At 56.6% G+C, this 17,812-nt stretch overlaps 1 protein-coding gene across 1 annotated transcript in view; it reads left to right on the top strand.

Annotated features, from left to right (window-relative positions):
- Positions 1–1,736: 1,736 nt before the first annotated feature.
- PPARGC1B (PPARG coactivator 1 beta) overlaps positions 1,737–17,812 on the top strand; it is a 24,549-nt gene continuing 8,473 nt past the window's right edge. The window contains exons 1-7 of the mRNA XM_031555650.1: positions 1,737–1,881; positions 4,950–5,157; positions 5,730–5,868; positions 13,851–14,024; positions 14,998–15,210; positions 16,910–17,020; positions 17,533–17,810. Of these exons, the coding sequence (XP_031411510.1) occupies positions 1,737–1,881; positions 4,950–5,157; positions 5,730–5,868; positions 13,851–14,024; positions 14,998–15,210; positions 16,910–17,020; positions 17,533–17,810 (1,268 nt within the window). The remainder of the gene's footprint in view (positions 1,882–4,949; positions 5,158–5,729; positions 5,869–13,850; positions 14,025–14,997; positions 15,211–16,909; positions 17,021–17,532; positions 17,811–17,812) is intronic.

Raw genomic sequence — 17,812 nt, 5'->3', positions numbered from 1 at the left:
CTTAATTATGGGGTTTGAGCTTGCTCTGTGTGTGCTCAGGAGCTTGGGCAGCTGCTTTTGATAAATGGAAATCTCCCTCCTGCGGGCCTGTTCTGTGCAGGATGTGCACACAGTTTGCAGCTGTGGGCTCCTGGGAGCATCTGTCCAAAGGACATTGATTCCACCTGGTCCCTCATCCCATGGTGGCTGCCCCAGCCAACCTGGAAGCTTGGGGTGACTGCTATAAGGAGAGGTCTCAGTGGTGCCTTTGGCAACATAACAACGTTTCATGTCTGCCACAGTGCAGACTGAGCCAGACCCCGTTTCAGGGCCATCATTTCTAGGGTGGCGATGATGCAAGGCGAAAAAGTGCCTGGTGCCGAAGCTGCTTGTTCATTTATATTTAGCTGACCCACTTGCTGAGTGCGACACCGAGGGTCGGGGAGCGGCTGACACTTCTGGGGCAGGATTTGTCCCCAGTGGGAGCAGCCTGAGTAGGAAATAAGAAAGCAACCCTTTGGTGGGAGCAGGGGCACCTGAGGTGTTTTCCCGAAAAGAGCTGCTTCTCATGTGCTGCTGCCCTTGCCAAGTGGAGGGGACATGGTGTTCCCATCCAGCAGCCTCCCTGGGGTCCCTTGGCTCTGAGCACCGAGCTGGCGGGGCTGGCACACCTGGGGAAAGGCACATCCCCAAGGTGGGTCAAAGCAAAGTGCTTGCTAAGGAAAAGGAAATTAATTATAGGAGCTTTGCTTTACTCCAAGCAACTGGAAAGGACAATGTTTTTTTCTGTTGGCTGATAAACTAATTGTAAGGACAAAACCTCAACAAAAGCAGTGCTCTTAAATGCTTTCTTAATTAATAATTCTCAATAATTAGTTGACGTCAATGGCCAATAAACATTTCAAAGAAAGGAAGTTGCAATTAAGTGCTTGATACCTCTGTTCCTACAATCACCACACTTGGGTTCTTAAAGTTTTGATGAATCCAACAATAAAACACAGGGAGGGCCAAGGCTGATGTTTGTGAAGGAGAAAAATTAGCAGGAAAGCATTACGCCTGTGTTTAATGAGGAGGGCAGCTGAGAAGTCGCGAGGCCTTGCTGCCCACCAGTGCAATGGCAGCGCCCAGTGGATGGCACCAAAGGTGCAGCTGAGCTCCACCAAACCCTGGTGCCCCAGCTGTGCCCCCACAGCCTTGTCTGGGCACTGGAGGCCGCTTTCCTGGGGCAGCACAAGGGGCAGAGCAGCCCCATGTTTATGGGGAAATGCTGCTGCTGAGCATCCTGGATCCATGGATGGCACCGCTGTGGTTTCATCCTGTGGGCACTTGTTTTGTGCTGCTTCCTCCTCCTTCTCCTCCTTCTTCTCCGCCTCCACCTCCTTCTTCTCCTCCTTCTTGTCGTCTTCTTCCTTCTCCTCTCAGTGATCCATCCTTAGAGCAGCATCTCCCAGGGCCTGACAGCACAGCTAGGTGCAATTTGTCAGGTGGGAGTTGGGGGCACCCTGCTGCATCTGATGTTGGGAGGGTTAACATTGCACAGTGCTGGGAGGGTTAACATCCTCCTCCTCCTCTCAGCTTCACAGCCATCTTAAAGCAGCTGAGCTGGAGCCCTGCAGTCTCCATTCCCACTCCTTTTACAGTATATGCCAGCAGCTCCTGCTTCGCCCTGCTCCTTTCCTTCTTTGGTTGTCCCCGTGCTGGCTGCCCCATGCCACTCCCCCTGCGCGCCCCGTGGGGCCGTGCCTGTGGCCACGGCCATGGCGAGGGGCTGCCTGCAGCAGTACGGGGTGCGAGGTTTGCCAAGGTTTCTCCAGGACGGCGCTCAGTCCCTGCCAGCAGCCAAGATGGATGCCAGCCGTCTGTCGGGCATGGCAGCATGTGGGAGCTGCAGTCCCTTCGCAGGTGCTGGTGGCATCCTCCTGCAGGGACATGGGCCCTGTTATGAGGCCTGGGAGTGGAAACTGAGGCACTGCTGGCACTGGGAGCTCTTCAGATGCAGAAAGAGATCCCAGAGCAGGCATCGCATGCGTGCACAAAGCCAGGGCTGCTCCAGAGGGTGGGTGGCAGCAGGAAGGGGACAGCCTGGGGACAGGCTTGCAGCCACCACGCTGGGACTCCAAGAGTCCTGGAGAGTTTGCCTGTGGCCATGGGAGAGCGGTTGGAGCATGTGCTGCTGATGGACAGGTGGATGTGGCCATGCTGCACCTGCACTCCCCTCCTTGTCCCCAGCAGCGGGGACAGCAGGCAGCTTCCAGAGCCTTTCATAGCAAACCTGCTCCAGGGGGCATGGTGCAGGGACCAGGGTGCACCCATGCACTGATAGAGAATTGAGATGAAATGCACAGGTGGGAGCCCTGCACAGCTGGACCCAGGTGCTGCTGCCTGCACCACTCTCTTTCAGGGAGTCACCGGATGCATCCCCATTCCTGCCTCTAGCGTGTCTCGGCTGATGCCAAGCTGAGTCTGCCTGCTGCCAGCTCTTATTTTAAGGCTGTGTTTTTCAGCTGCTTCTGGCTCTGTGTCATCAGCACGTGGTGGCCTGCTACCCAAATACCAGTGGCAGCACGCGGGTCTGTGCCCCGTGAGCTGGGGGAGTGGGGAAAGGCGCTGAGGCAAGGCAGCAGCTCGCAGCTTGGCCCTCGCTTTGCTGCTCCAGCAATGCTGCCCAATTTTTGGCTTTCTTGGGTTGCTGCAATCCTGTGCTTGGGATGTTTCCTGGGCATGTGCAGGAGGAGAAGTCTGGGAAGGCACTGGAACGTTTTCTTGTGCTCCTGACCCTGTAAGCCATTCCCTCTCTTCTGGACTCACTTTCCAGTATCCACTCTCCCCAGAAGATGGACTTTTGCCATCTGTGAGATCTGGCTGAGAAATGGAGCACTTAAACTGCGTCCTCACCCAAGTGGGGCAGGCAGGGAGGATCTGATGGCTTTAGGTTCTCCTGCAGTCTTACAAAATGAACTGTGCTGTGAGACTGTTCATTAGAACGTTGTAAGACTGAGCAAAGAGGGCCAAAGTGTATCCCTGCTCCAGGTGGAACCTGAAGGCTTCTTCAGCTTCCTGTGTGAGTTGTGTGTTTCATCCTTCCTGCCCCCATATGGAGACATCCTGGGCTGTGAGTGCCCATGTCTGGGGCTTGGGCTGAGTGCTTGGGAACCTGCAGATTGATCCTTGTCTCTGTCCTATTCCTAACCCTGCTCTGGATGGTCAGGTGCTGGTGTTGTTCCCACCACGTGCCAGCCCACTGCAGCAGCCTCCAGGCCAAGGGAGGGATGAGGGTGTGGGGTGGGAAGCATGCAGTGACAGGGTGTGTGATGGGAGGTGTGTGACAGAAGGTGTGTGATGGAAGGACTGGGTGAGCCCAGCAGCTTTCTGGTCCTGTGAGCAGTGGCTCAGGCACTGCTTTTGCTACTAATGCAGGGGGGTTGGATTCACCCCAGAATGTACACTGCGGGGTGAGGAGGAGCGTGCTGGATGCACAGGCTGTGGGACAGCGCTCACTGTCCTTCTGCTCCCCCATTCCCATGCATGGGAAGCAGTCTTGAGCTTCTTGGCTGTGCTCTAGCCATTCTGCCACCACTACTGCCCCAAGCTCATGGGGTGGAGATGGGGAGACTGGAGCTGTGGGACTGCTTCCTCTGGCTGTGTGCCCCTGGCCAGCTCTTTGGACACGGGGTAGGGGATGCAGCCGTGCCGGCAGTGCTGGCAGTGGTGTCCCAGGAGCAGGTGTCCCAGTGTGACCCGGTCGGCAGCACGGGATGCCTGGAGTTCCCATCCTCCTTGGCCCCGTCTCAATGGGACTCAGCGCCAAGAGCGGAGGAGGAGGCTGCTGTGTGCAGCCGGCACTGCCTCGACCCAGCTGGGGTGGTGTATCCCTAACTTTTTTTACCCATTTTTCCTCTTTCCTTGAGTGTCCATCCCTTCCCAGCAGCACTCAATTTCCCATCAGTGAGCTGCATACCTCAAGAGAATTTTGGCAAGGAGTCAAGAAGGATGTGAATCCCCAGCACATTTTGGGGCACATCTCCTTCCCTCAGGAAAGTGAAACAGCGGAACAAAGCCTGGTGTGAGCTGAGTGTTTGGTATGGATGTCTGCTCACCTATAGCCCCAGGCAGACAGTGACTGCAGCCAGAGCGAGTGCTGGCAACCCTGGCTGTGCTGGATCCATCCCTGGCTTGTGCTGGCTCCATCCCTGACTGTGCATGATCCATCCCTGGCTGCAGGCAGTGCAGATCTGCTCTCTGGGGCTGGGTCAGCATTCTGCGCTGGTGTCCTGGGTACTGCTGCTGCTTTCCAGAGCACTTTGAGTCACAGAGGTATTTTTAAAAACCCAGTGCAGGCATCAGCATTGCTCCTGGGCTGGATCTGTACCCCAGCTGGGTCTGCTCGGCACAGCCAGAGCACAGAGGGTCTCACCAGCCCCATCCCTCTGCAGGACGTGTGCTGCTGCCATGCCTTGCTGAGCTCAGCACCGCCCGCCTGCTCCTTCAGACAATGCACTGTGACTGTGGCTCCTGCTGCAGCACTGCACCTGCTGCCCGCTGGGTCCTGCACAGCAGGGAGGGCTGGCAGCCAATGACCAACCTGTGCCGCACCGTGCATCCCTCCCAGCCAGCTCCAGCACTTCCATCCCACTGCCTGCACAGCACACAGAAATATCCTCGCTTCCTCTTGTGTGACCCTTCATGGCGGTGTCACGGACACCTGAGCTCAGTAGGATGCTGAGATGTGCATCCAGCAGTGCCACCGTCACTTTCATCTCATTGCAGCGCCAGCTGAGCTCTGGCAGTGGCAGGGCAGCCTCATGCAATGCTCTGGCTCCTCGCACCAAATCCAGCAGCCGGCACGGTAACAAATGAGCAGTCTAAAATTAGACATAGCGTCTGGAGAAGCGTCACAGTGTTGCCAGCAGATTTTACTATTCAGTGCAGGCAGGTTTCCCCACTCTTCCTGCTTGATGCTACCTTTGCAGAAAAGCTCATCAAGGACATGCAGCAGCAGCTGACAGAGCATCCCGACAGCCAGAGCACCGGCACCAGAACCTCAGGGCCTAGCATCACAAGGGATGTGCAGAGTGGAGCAGAGCATCCCACGGAGCCTGGGACAGGCACTGGCTTGAGGCCCTTTGGTTTTGGCAAAGGCCTGATTTTGTTGCATGGAAACGACTCCCTTGAGCTCGTGTGAGTGGCTGGGGAATTAGAGAGAATTTCCCAGCTGCAACCAGGGCCTTGCAGACTCATGAGGAGTTCCTGTAATCCTGAGATGCAAGGAGTGTTGTGCAAAGCAGGAAGGTCCCTGCGCAGAGCCAGGCTGCTCCAGATCGACTGCCATCCCTGGCAGTGTGGGATTGGGGCTGGAATGGGTGGGATGAGGTTTGCATAATGGTGCACGGTGCTCACATCCTGAAATGGATTTTTCCTCCATTTTGCAATGCTGCAGAGGTTGTTGGGAGCAGCTGCTCTACCCACGCTGGGTCCTGTTCTCTCCTGAACTCTCTGCTCCCAGCTGCACGTGCCAGTGCTGTAGCAGTGCCATGCCATTGCCAGGTGAACATGGACAACCTTTCCTCTAGTTACCTGTGGTGCACTCTGCACCCGCAGCACTGGGACACTTGAGGACACCTCAAGGACTGTGAAACTCGCTGACAGTGCTGCTTCGCAGCTGCATCTCACTGACTCCTGGCAGCACGTGGGAGATAAGAGCATGCCGAGCTGGGAGCTGGGAGCCCCATGCCTGTGCCCAAGGGACTGTGACCCCCTGGGAGCAGGGATGGAGGCAGCTGCCTTCCCGAGGCCCAGCAGCCTTTTGGAAGGAGGAGGAGGGGGAGGACGAAGGCACCTGACCACGACGCAGCAGTCCAACTAGTTGTAGCAGCTCCCATTGTTGTTTGCGTAAGTGGGCACAGCTCAGTTGGGGTTGGGGAAGAGTGGCTCCATCCGGGCAGCCATGGCGGGGAGCTGTGCTTGGGGTGCCGACACCTGGAGAGGCTGCAGCCTGCGGGGGTCCTTTGCTTGCCTCTAGCATTGCAGGGGTTTGAGGCTTTACGCTTGGAGTGCGCAGGGTCTGTGTGAGGGGCCCTGCTGGAGCTGCAGTGCTGTGCTCGCAGTAACATTGGAAATGAAGGCAAATGTGCATGGGGACAGCTGGACCAACTGCCACTCAGCAACCCCCAGTACCCGGAGCAGAGGCAGCGGGGGGACGGATGGCCTCCTTTGGGCAGGAGATGCATCAGATAAAAGCGAGGCATAGAGACGGTGGGGCCAGGTAACTGGAGCTGCTCACATGACTGAGGAGCGCTGCCAGGCGCTGGGACCATTCAGAGTTTATGAAGGTGGCACATGGAGCAATCGCCATAACTCTGCGAGCCTTGCCATGGAGATGCGCAGGAGGGGGTGCTCAGCTCTGATGCTGGTTAGGGGGTCAGAAATGGGGAAGGGACCGCTTGGGACCAGACACGGTGGTGAAAATGGTGGCACGGGACATGGAGTGGGACAAGGGGCAGGGACAGGTCTGCTTTGTGCTCCAGCAGTGATGGACTTCACCCATGGCAGGCAGGGAGGAGGCTAAGTGCAGCTCTCAGCAGCCCCTAGAAGCCCCTACCAGCCCTCACCAGCCCCAAAATCCTCAGCAGCCCCAGCAGCCCCCAGCAGCTGCAGAGGGGAGCGGCCAGGCCCCACCCAAGTGTGCAGCTCCCTGCGCACCCGTTGGTGCCTCTTGGGCTGGGGTTTTGGTAAAGGGAAAGGTGTGGTCCCTTGCAGGGGGTAATTTTCAAGAGTGCGAAGCTTTGTGTTTGTGTGTGATCGCCTTCATTTGCATTTACTCCTAAATGAGCATTTTGCCCTCAGAGGGATTTTTCTATCTGCAGATCTCAGAGCACTTTTGTTCTGAGGTGAGTCATTTTTTGGGGGAAAGAAGGTAGAGCTGACCCCCTCGCAGGAGCAGCCAGGCCAGCGGCACCAGCCCCAGCATCCTGCTACCCCTGCAGCTGCTGGTAGAACCCAGATGCCAGGCAACTGATTGCCTGGGTGTGATTCCTGCCTGCTGCCAGGGCACCGGCTCCGGTGCAGACATGGGCAAAGCAACGTGTTGTATTTGTTGGTGTGGCTGTGGGAAATCCCCATATGAAGTGTGCTATGCCAGGGAAAGTGCAGCTGGGTGGTGCCGGTGTGCCCACAGCCGGCCCACAAGTGTTGACCGTCACCCTGCAGAGCCACTTTCACAGCTGCCAGTCACGGGACATGAGTCCTGTAACAACCAGATCCCATTTTGCCTTCCCATGCCTCATTTTCTCCGCTATAAATGTTGGAACTATTCCAGTATATCCAATATATCCCCGCATCCTGCAGGGCAGCAAGCAGGAGCGGGCATGGGCAACGCTGCCTGCAGCAGGAGGTGCTGGAGCCAGCCAGGAGGGCTGGGCATGGCTGGTGCTGCCACCCCCGCTGGGATATGGGCCCAGGCATGAAGGAGCAGGCCTGATGGGAGGTGTGGAGAGATTGGAGTAGTTTTGCCTTTTCCACAGTGGTTTTCATCCTTGGACATCTTGCGAAAGCTTTGTTTTTCCATGTGGGAGCTGGGCACAGCGAGGCTCTCCTGAAGTGCAGATGGAGCAGGGTGAACACGGTGCATTGCCTGGGCCCCTGTTTGCCCCCAGAGCACAGTGCCAGAGACTGGAATGGACTGTGCCATGCATGGAGACACAGCACTTACCATCCTTGGGGATGGGTGGGCAAAGGGAAAGAGGGAAGGGGGGTCCTGGCTGTGAGAATCAGGGCTTGCAGAGCATGCAGGTGTGCATGCTGGGAAGGTGCAGCCATTTTGAAGCCTGTGGAGAGGGCAAGAAGGGTGAAAAGGGTGTCGTTCCCCTCCTCCTCTCCTTGCCCAGAGGGGATTCTGGTGACCAGCAGGAGATAAGGCTCTGGTGGGGGTCATCCTGGGTTGGTTTTGGTGCTGAATGCCCTGACCGCAGTGTCATACTAAGCGTGCCCATGGCAGTGGCACGGTGTGGTCAGACCCGCTCGGAGCTCAGGCTAATGCGGAAAGATCCTCCTTGCGCCTTCTTAACCTGGGCTTGAACCTTCTCCATCTCATCTCCCGCCTCGCCCTGATTAGCACTAAGTCGGTGCTCTGCTTCCTCATGGTGCCAACGGCCCCATGCAGGTGCAGAAGCTGCAGTGCCAACCTGGAGGCAGGAGCATTGCCCACTGGCACAACAGCCGGGGAGTGCTCTCCAGCTGAGGAAGGGTGAGCTGATCCTGCAGGCAATAGTCAGCACATTATCAACACTCGCTCCTCAGATGGATGTGTAAGGGGCTGGCATTTAGGCTGGCTTCAGCCTCAGCTCTCACTTCACAGCCACAGTTCTGCTGACATGGAGGAGAATGTGCCCCAGATCCCCAAATCACAGCTCTCCATCTACAGGGCTGGGCTGCATGCCAAGCCAGGGCCTCCACAGGAGGAGAAGATTTTTGGTGATCACAGTTAATCCCCCGCTGCCTTCCCGTATTCCGTCAGTGCTCAGCATTAATATGGCAACCACACCAGCGTGCCACAATGGGAGAGCGCACTGATGTGCCGTGGATGGAAAGCTTGTGGTCTCCAGGGCTGTACTTCTCAGTGACCTGGGGGTGACAGCGCCTGCGGGAAGTGGCCCTGGTAGCACTCTGCGTTTGCTGGGTGCCTCTCCCTGTTGTTTCTCAGTGCACCTCAAGAGCCTCTGGGCTTCTCCGTGTCACCTCTGCGGGTCCCTAAGCGAGGCCAACGGGTTCCAGTGCCACAGGCTGGAGCTCGTGTGGCTAGGGGAGGTTTATAAGTGTGGTGACAGTACCCTCCTGCCCAACAGCCACCCCACCCGGCCCCTGCCCACAGCCGTCATGTGGCTGCCAGCACCCGGAGCGTGGCAAGAGGAAGGTCTGAAAATAATCGCCGGCTCATCCTGTCCTTTTGAAAGCCGGGAGTTGCCGCTGTGGGGAATTTCAGTGACAGCATACTAACGGTCAGCTCCCCACTGAGTCAGGCACTGGCCCCATCCTACAGTGCAGCTTGTGCTGGGGGGGAACCCCGTGCTAGGGGCTCCCTGCCTGCCCCAATGTCACCGCTGCTCCTTGCCCCTCTGGGTACCGTCTGGGACAAGACTCAAGCCACCGTGGCCGTGCCCAATGTGACTGCAACACAGAGCCCACACAGACAGCGGTGGGTGCAGTATTAGAATGCAGCTCCACAACCTGTGATATAGGCACTATGCTGCTGCCCTTCTTCCTAAACTCGGCACACCTTTGTTTAAAATGTTCCAGTACACCTTTGTTTACTCTGGGCATTATCGCACTATCTCAGGCTCCTTTATTCTGGGTCCATGCTGTGACTCAAGGATAGTTTAATGCAATTTATTCCATCTTTGTGCCATATGAAAGGTATCCTGGCAAGTTCATGTTTATTGTTTGTAGTTAATGTTTAATATTTCCTATTACTCGCATCTTGTGGTTGATCTTAATTATACCCTTCTAATGTAAGACAAAAGTCAGTGAATGAGAACACTTTCATTGTGCTTTCGGCTGTGGCTGTGCCTCAGACCTTGAGCAGCTCTGTGTGCTGCCTGCACTGCTTGGCTGTGCTGTTTGTCTGCATGGAGCTGTGCATGCAATGGTGCATGCAGCTGTGCAGAGTGCTGTGCATGGAGCTGTGCAGAGAGCTGTGAATGGAGCTTTGCGGAGTGCTCTGTGTGGAGCTGTACATGGAGCTGTGTGTGGAGCAGGGAACTGTGCATGGAGCTTGCGTGGAGCTGTGCAGGGAGCTGTGCAAGGCTGGCACTGTGGCCAGGGCTGCCCCATGCTGCAGCAGCACAGGCAAACAGTGGCGATTTCTGAGGAAGGAAGGCCCAGCCTGATGTTTGCTTTGTCCGAGTTTAAATGATAGCGCTGTTTTTCCTTCTGGCTGGGCTGAATCATTAAAACAAATCAGTACCAACTGAAAACAAAAGAGAGTGCAGAGGTCAAATTCTCCTAACCCCATGCCTTGCAGAGCTGGGCAGCTGGCAGCTCTTCTGCCCCTCTCCCCCCAAACGCAACACCGCAGCAGGGCAGGCCCCAGTGCTGCAGCCCCAAGCTCTGCAGGAGGGGTGGCAGTGGCCCCAGAGCTGCAGGGCCTATAAATAACATGGGGGAGCAGGCAGCGACACAACCTGACACTGCGCCGCTCCTTCGGTGACATTTTGTCAAATGCCAGTGGGGAGGGGGGCTGCTTATCTGCGGCACGCGCTCCGGTGACCTTCACAGCGCTGGCCAGGTGCCTCGTTGTATTTACTCTTATTTATAGCTCTCTCCTCCACCATCCCGTGCCCCCTCCTGGCACCGAGGGCAGCTGCCCCTTGCCATGCTCTTATCGGGGAGCGGGGCCGGAGCCGACACAGCCCTGCGGTGACAGCTCTGGGACGGGCAGGCGCCGGCTGCAGGGGCACACAGGGTACGGTCGGTGCCCACAGGGCACCAGGATAGTGCTGATGGCACCAGTGCCACTGCCCCCTCGCTCCCTTGCCCCAGCTGGAACAGTCACACAGTGTCTGCCGCCCGCATGGCCATAATCCCTGTTTCAAGCAGTCTGTAATTACGGATTTCCCTGATAAGCGCAAACGGCTCTCTCCAAGCTCCTGCCAAGGTGTTTCTTTCCTTTCCAGAGCTCAGGGCGCAGCATTCCCACCTGCAGCAGGGCTGTGGTGGCAGCTACCCGTGGGGCTCCAGATTTTCTCACCTTGCAGCCGGGATGCCATGAGCTAATTTGGAGCTCTGTCTCCCATGTGTGTGTGGATGTGTGTTCATCCCTTAATGCCTTGAGCAGGCACTTAGTGGTGGGGATAGAGGGACAGTGAGTCACAGCCCCGCTCCCTGTGAGGGCACAGCCTCTGGCTTCTTCCATCACCCTCCCTGGGAAGCCCCCTCTTTCCTTCCTTTTTTTGTTCATTAGACACAGAGAGCAGCTAAGTGGCATGTGAGTGACAAGCCGATTGCACAGCATCCTGGGGACATGTGTGGAAGTGGCGGTGCAGATCTGCCCTTCCAGCTTAACTGGGATTAAGCTATGGAGAGGCTGCTGTGCCCCATCCGTGCCGGCAGACTTCAGAGCCCTGTGCTCGTGCAGCACCGCTGAGCACAAGCACGGCATGCCTGCTGCGCCCAGAGCTGTGCTGCAGAGCACTTGGCCACGACTTCAAGGGCCTGCAGGCAGGAGGCTGCAAGATAAGGGCCAGTGCTGCCTCAGTGCTGTCCCTGAGCTGTGGTCATGGATTCGCTGGTGCCATGCATGGGAGAACTCACTGCTCTCCGGGAGCCCCCAGGCCAGCCATGACCACACTTTCTGCTGGCTGGTTCAGCCCGAGGAGCTCAAGTTCACATTGAAAGAGAAAAAAAACATCTCCCATCTTGTTAATCCAATATTTGAAATAGAGCTGGGCTCCTTTCTTAGCAGATAAAACCTCACAAACACCTGCACTGAAGTTAATGCTGCTACAAAGCAGGAGAAAAAGCTGCAAATCACCTGCCCAGAGACATGGCCCACCTGCTGTCCCCATGCCAGTGTTAATGCTTGGCTGAGCTCAGCAGGGTCTGCTCAGAGGTGACTCTGGCCAGCAGCTGCCCCAGCTCCCCGGCAGACCCCAGCTATGAGGGGACACGAGGTGACTGTCCCCTGCCTCCCCACTGCCACTGCTCAGGCAATTGCTCTATGCAAAGACACAGAACAGGCTGGGAGAGTTCTTTGCTTGAAAGAGGCTGCACTGTGCTTTCTTGGGAAAAGGCCTGGGCAGAGCAGGGCCCCAGCAAAGAGCCGTCATCACCACAGTGACCTCTGAATGTCCCTGGCAGCCTGTCCCTCATGCTGTCGCTGTTCCTGGCTCAGCCGTGGTACATGAGGATGCTGGGGACAATGATCAGAGAGTACCTGGAGCCAAGGTGTCTCCACAGCACAGCACAGGGCTACTGGACATGGCCAGCTCTGCACAAACCTGCAAAGTGAGCACAAAGCCCCACTGTGTGGGTCCCTGCACATCTCCCAGGCAGGCCCTGCTTCCACTATTGAGGCTCTGGCTCTGTGTTCCTGGACAGTGTAGGGCTGTGGCATGGGGACACACTGGAGCTGTTCCTGCTGCAGGATGGGTTGGACATGGCAGAGCTCCCTGCAGCTCTGGCTGCAGCCATGCAGCAGTGTGCTCAGGCCAGGTGTCCAGGCTGGGAGATGCCTCCGAATTTTTGAGCATGTCTCCATGGGTGTTTGCTGGCTGCACACCAAGAACCCATGGCTGATCTTCCTACAAACTCCTGAGTAAAATTAGAACAAAAGTTCACTCCTCTCCCAAGGCAGCAGGAAGTGGAAAGGATGGGAAAAGGGAAAGCTGGAACAGATGAGGTCCCATGCCCACAGCAGCCCCGCACCACTACCACACTGGTACCACACTGGTACCGCACCAGCACTAGCTCATGCTCCCCGCTTGTGCTCCTGACCCGAAAAGACCCCTCCTGCTGAAAGCCTGGCACATGGCCTGGCACAGGGATGCCCTGCTGGGGTGCGGGGCTTTGGGACTCTGCTCACCCATATGGGAGCTGGGAGTCCAGGAGCATCCACTGCAGATACTGCCTGGGATCACTGCAGCACAGGGCACCAAATGCCTGTCTCTGGGTGCCCAGCTTGGGCAGCTCCACGGCATTGGATTGCAGGAGTTTATTTTTACTCAGCTCTGTTGCCAACGGGGACGTGTCACATCTGCGGAGTTGATCAAAAGACGTCCCAAGCGCTGGTGTCAGCTGCTCCTTGTGATCTCAGCACCAAGAACTCTTCTCTTGTGGCATATCAAAAGGAACAGGAGAATTTGTCTGCTTGCTATTTTTAATTGAACATACACACACGTATATATGTGTGTGTATGGCTTTTCTAAAAATAAGCCCTTTGCCTGTGTTCCCATGGGAAGATTTAGGGAGAAGGGAGAGCTGGAGTTGTTGCAGGAATTGAGGAAGACAGAAGTACTGCCTTTGCCCTTCCTGCAGCTCAGTTTGAGATCCCTGTCCCCCCCGCTGCGTGGTGGAGCAGAGCCTGTCAGCGCCGCACAAGTGGAGGCCACCGTGTTTTTCTGCCTCTCTCACGTGCTCAGATGTTTGCCTGCTTCGAAATCCATTTGCTGTGTAAACAAACTTGCTTCCCTCATCACCAGAAAACTCCCTCTGGGCAGCCAATGCTGGGGCGATGCACGCGGACCTTTCACCCTGTGCTGGAGCCCATGTTTTGCTGGGGATGCACAGGGAGAGTGGGGCAGATGGGCGCAGCTCCGTGCGGGCAGTGAGGAGCCAGGTGGGATCAGGGCAGGTCTCAGCTGTGTTGTGATTCAGTGGATATTTTTAGCTGGGTTCCTAGAGCTCCAGCTTCCCCAGATGCACATGGACAGTGATGATCTCTGTGCCATTTTTCCCTTCTTGCCTGTGCAAGGAGCCTGAGGGGTCATTGCAGTGCCTTGGGGCACGCACCTCCCCAGGGAGCATTGTGCTGCTACGTAGCAGGAATGGGGACAGGGTAAGTGGTGCGAAGCCATCCTGCAGAGCCTTGCCCTGTGTGTTGCATGTGTGTGTGCCCACAGCTCTCACCTCTCTCTATTGTTGGGGCAGCAGGATGAACCCTGGGTGCTCGCCATGCATCACCACAGGCTGCACTGCCGGCTGCCATACCCCAGGCTCTGCCCATCCGGGGCTCGATACGTGCCCAGTGTTTCCATTTTATTCCAAAATGCCACTACTGTAGTCTGAGGAATGTGCTTGAGAAGAGGTGATGCGTGTGGGGACCCCAACGAAACCCCCTGCATTGCAGCTGCACGCTCACTGCCGCTTTCTTCTCTCCCCAGTATGAGGTGTCTGATGAGGAGCATCTCTACTCCGACTTCCCTGAGATCGATTTGTCCCAGCTGGACGCCAGCGACTTCGACTCGGCCGGCTGCTTTGGCGAGTTGCAGTGGTGCGCAGAGAACTCCGAGACCGAGTCCAGCCAGTACAGCACCGATGATTCTGAGCTCTTCCAGGTACCCAGGGAACATGGGGACACATCCCTCCATGTACTGGAGGCAGTACCATTTGTATGGCTCGTGCTGGGTGACAGCCAGGCACCAGGGACCCAAAGGCAGAGGCGTGGGGAACACAGGGTATGTGGAGAAGGGAGGGAAGGTGCGATGGGACTGCTATTAATATCCCCTCCCCAGCTGATTAGTGCTCTCATTAATTTGCTTGCTGTCTGTAAATGGAGCAGGCAGAGTAAGGCTAATGAGGAAGTGCCAGAACCGCCTTTCCCAAAACTCTCCCTCCTCCCATGCTGTGACCTGGATGTGCCCATCCTCTCAGGGCTGCCATGTCCTCCTGAACATCTCCAGGCCCTTGACTTGGAGGCCAGCTTGCCAAGTCACCTGCAGAGGGTCACTTTTGGGGAAGGAGGAGAGTTTGTTCTTTAAGAAAAGGAACAAAAACAAAAAAGTCCCAATATTTTCCAACCTGGCCATAATAACAGCCCTCTGGCTTCGGTGCTGTGCTGATGCTGTGCTTGAAAGTGGTCCAGTCCTGCTGACGGACCTTCATCACGAGATGCATATTTTCCGCTGAACTTCCTGGGGAAAAGATAAACAGAAAAGAAATGCAAAAGGCAGGCCTGTGAGGCACAGCAGAGTATGATGAAATGTATCCCACTGAACTCGTGTGCACTGCAGTCTCGTGCCAATAACAGGAGGAAAAGAAACAGAGCCAAAAATGGAGCATCCTGCTGCCTTTCCCTGGAGCCTGATCTAGTAAATGCGAGCAAGGTTAGGGCATGGAACAAAAGATATTTAGTTTTCATACAAGAAGAGAGGAGCAAGGGAGGCTGTGTGCAGACAGCAGTCCTCCTCATGAGCCTGACTTTGCTCCCAATCTAATTTTATGTTTGCTTCTTGTTGAGTATGGTTTATGTTAAGGATATTACGGAGGAGGACCAAAAAGTGCCTGAATCCCTCTCCCTGCTCCTTTCAGATAATAGACAGCGAGAATGAAGCGCTGCTGGCGGCCCTCACCGAGACACTGGATGATATGCAGGGAGATGACGTGGGCCTGGCTGCCTTCCGATCTATGGAAGAGGGGGACACGCTCAACCATGCCTACACCTCGCCTGCCCCCTCCCCCAAACCCACCGCCCTGGTCACGGGGGAGCCGCCCCCGGCCCCCGAGGTTGATGAGCTGTCTCTAGTAAGAACCCACTTCCTACTGTTTAAGGTGGATTTGGATGAGCCCCTGATAAGCCGGCTGCATGGGTATGATAGGAAGCAAAGGTCTGAATTTTTTCATTCTAGGCTTAAAACTCTCTTTAACCGTCAATACCAAAGCATATACTTGTATTGTATACGTATACATGTTCTGCATCATTGCTGTCACCTCCATCGCCATCCTCACGGGAACAAGCTGGGTGCTGCTGTGTGTGACCCAGTATTTATTTAAGGGGCGGGGGGTGGGTGCCACCCACAGGGGGTGTCACAAGGTGGGAGGTGGCATGGCGAGACCCACATCCCCTGTTAATGCCAGGAGAGGCTGTGGGGCTGCCTCGAGCTCCTTCCAGAGCATTGTAGCCCTGAGGCCCACCCTGTATCCCCAGGACAAAGATCCCACTGCTCTCTAACGAGAGACAGAGGGGACTTAGCCTGAGTGCGAATACTGCTCTCAGCTTGTAACGGGTGGGTGTAACCCTCCCATGCCTTCTCCACAGCTCCCCCCAGGGCTGTGTGGCCTCAGTCCCTATAGCCTGGAAACAGGACATCTCTTCTGGTCCCTGCATTACCAGGCTCTGCCCCGCTCCCCATATCCCAGCCTGCTGCAGCATTCACTGCAAATTTCTGCCATTCCCGGGAAGTTCGTGGGGATGGGGCCACTTGTCCTGCTCCCTCCCAGTGCTCACGGCCCCCCCAGACCCCAACCCTGCTCGGGGTCCCCCCAGCCCCGCTCTCTGGTGGGGAGGAGTGACATCCAGTGGTGAGAGCGCGCATTTCCACCTCCCACAGTCCCGCGCGCAGGTGGGTGTATATATCACACACAATATGTATGTGTATATATAGGATGTATACGTTGCAGGGGGAGGGAGAAGGTGCTGGTTGCTTCCACCAACAGGAGCTGCACACCCACAGCCCCAGTTGATGCTTTGACCTGGGCACCCCCATTGCTATTATCCAAAAAATCCCAGTGCCTGACCCAGGGCACTTCAGATCTGTGCCTCCATGCAGTCCTGCAGAGCCTATGCGGTCGGCCTGTGCTGAACTGCTGTTGCCTCCAGGTGCAGCACAAAATGCTGTTGCTGCTGGGTGTGGTGTTTTTTTTTTTCCTGACCGAAAAAAGGTTTTTGAGCAGAAGTGTTTTGCTAACCTGGCTGTAAGAGCTGTGTGTAACCTCAGGAGAACCCCACTCCGACCACCCTTGGGATTGCGGTGGAGTCTCTGTAGGAAGCGCACTGGGGGAGAACCTCAGCCTAACACATAAGGGTTACATTGGCACGGTGCTTTGCGAGCTCACTAATGAGCAGGGGCGTTCTGGGTGTTACAGCTGAACGAGCCTTGAGGAGTACCCAAGTCTGGCCCAGATCAGCCACCATGTAAATATGGACTCTGTCACCAAAGGACAGAGCTGATGCATTGCGGCATGGAATGCTACAACAGCTCCCGTGTGGTCGGAGTGGGGATGGCTCTGGGATGCAGATTACCCTGCCCCACTTCCCCCCTGCCCCTGTATCCCCACATGCCCCTGGGCATGACGCTGTGGGCAATAGGAGGTGTGAGACCCCTCCTGCCTTTTTCTTCTGCTTTGGGAGCTCAGCACTGGGCACAGCCCGCAGCCCTCCGCGCGCAGTGCTCATTGGAGGAGCTGCCACACTGACACACTCTTTCGACACTTCTCATTGCAGCTGAAGAAATTGCTCCTCTCTCCATCTCCTCCAAGCTGTGAGGTGCAGAGGGATGGGAGCGCCCGGCGCCCGGGGACACCCAAATCTCGTCCATCTCGACCCTACACAAAGGTATTTCCTCAGTGGTGCATGCACAGAGAAGGGCTCTGAGCCCCATGGTGAAGGGGAACAGCATCACGGGATAGTGGAGTGCCCTCTGCTTTCCTGTATGTCTTTTTAGGGCTCAGCAAAACATGTGGGTTTGTTCTGCTGTGGGGCCCAGGGGTTCAATCCTCTCCCAGTGTCACTGAGTGCTGCCATATGGGATCTGCCCCTTGGCCCCCTCCCATCAGCCTGCAGCCACCGTGGCACCACTGGGCCCAGGGAGCACTGCAGCACCTGGCCCCACACCCCTTCCTGACCCCAGCAGAAGCTGCCGTCAAAGATTTTTCTACTTGAATAACGGTAATTAGGATGGGCAAATTAGACTGCCTAAGAGCAGCTGTAAAACTCTCTTGGGAAGGAGGTGCTCCGTCATCCTGGGTGTCTGCACCATCCCCTGTGGCTCTTCCCCTGCCCTCGGTGCTGGGCCCACATCCACTAGTGGGGCGTGGAGCTGACGGTTGGCTCTCTCCTCTCCCCAGGTGGATGCTCCCCGGGACCGGCAGGCGGGCGCTTTGCAGAGCCGCAGCTGCACTGAGCTGCACCGGCACCTCACCTCTGCCACCCCCTCCGCCCAGACCAAAGCCCCCCGCGCACCCGAGCAGTGCCACAGCGGCCATCACTGCCCGCTTGTGGGTGACTGTGCCCAGCACGAGGACGACAGCGACTGCAGTGAGGACTCGCTCAGCTCCAGCGATGCGGTGCCCTCTCCTTCCTCAGTGGAGGACGGCTCCGACGGACGGTTCTCCTGTGAGGGGGGGC

Source organism: Meleagris gallopavo, chromosome 15 (assembly GCF_000146605.3).
Source record: "Meleagris gallopavo isolate NT-WF06-2002-E0010 breed Aviagen turkey brand Nicholas breeding stock chromosome 15, Turkey_5.1, whole genome shotgun sequence".
NCBI lineage: Eukaryota > Metazoa > Chordata > Aves > Galliformes > Phasianidae > Meleagris > Meleagris gallopavo.
The sequence above is the reverse complement of the archived record's forward strand: the minus strand, read 5'-3'. Positions and strand labels throughout refer to the sequence as shown.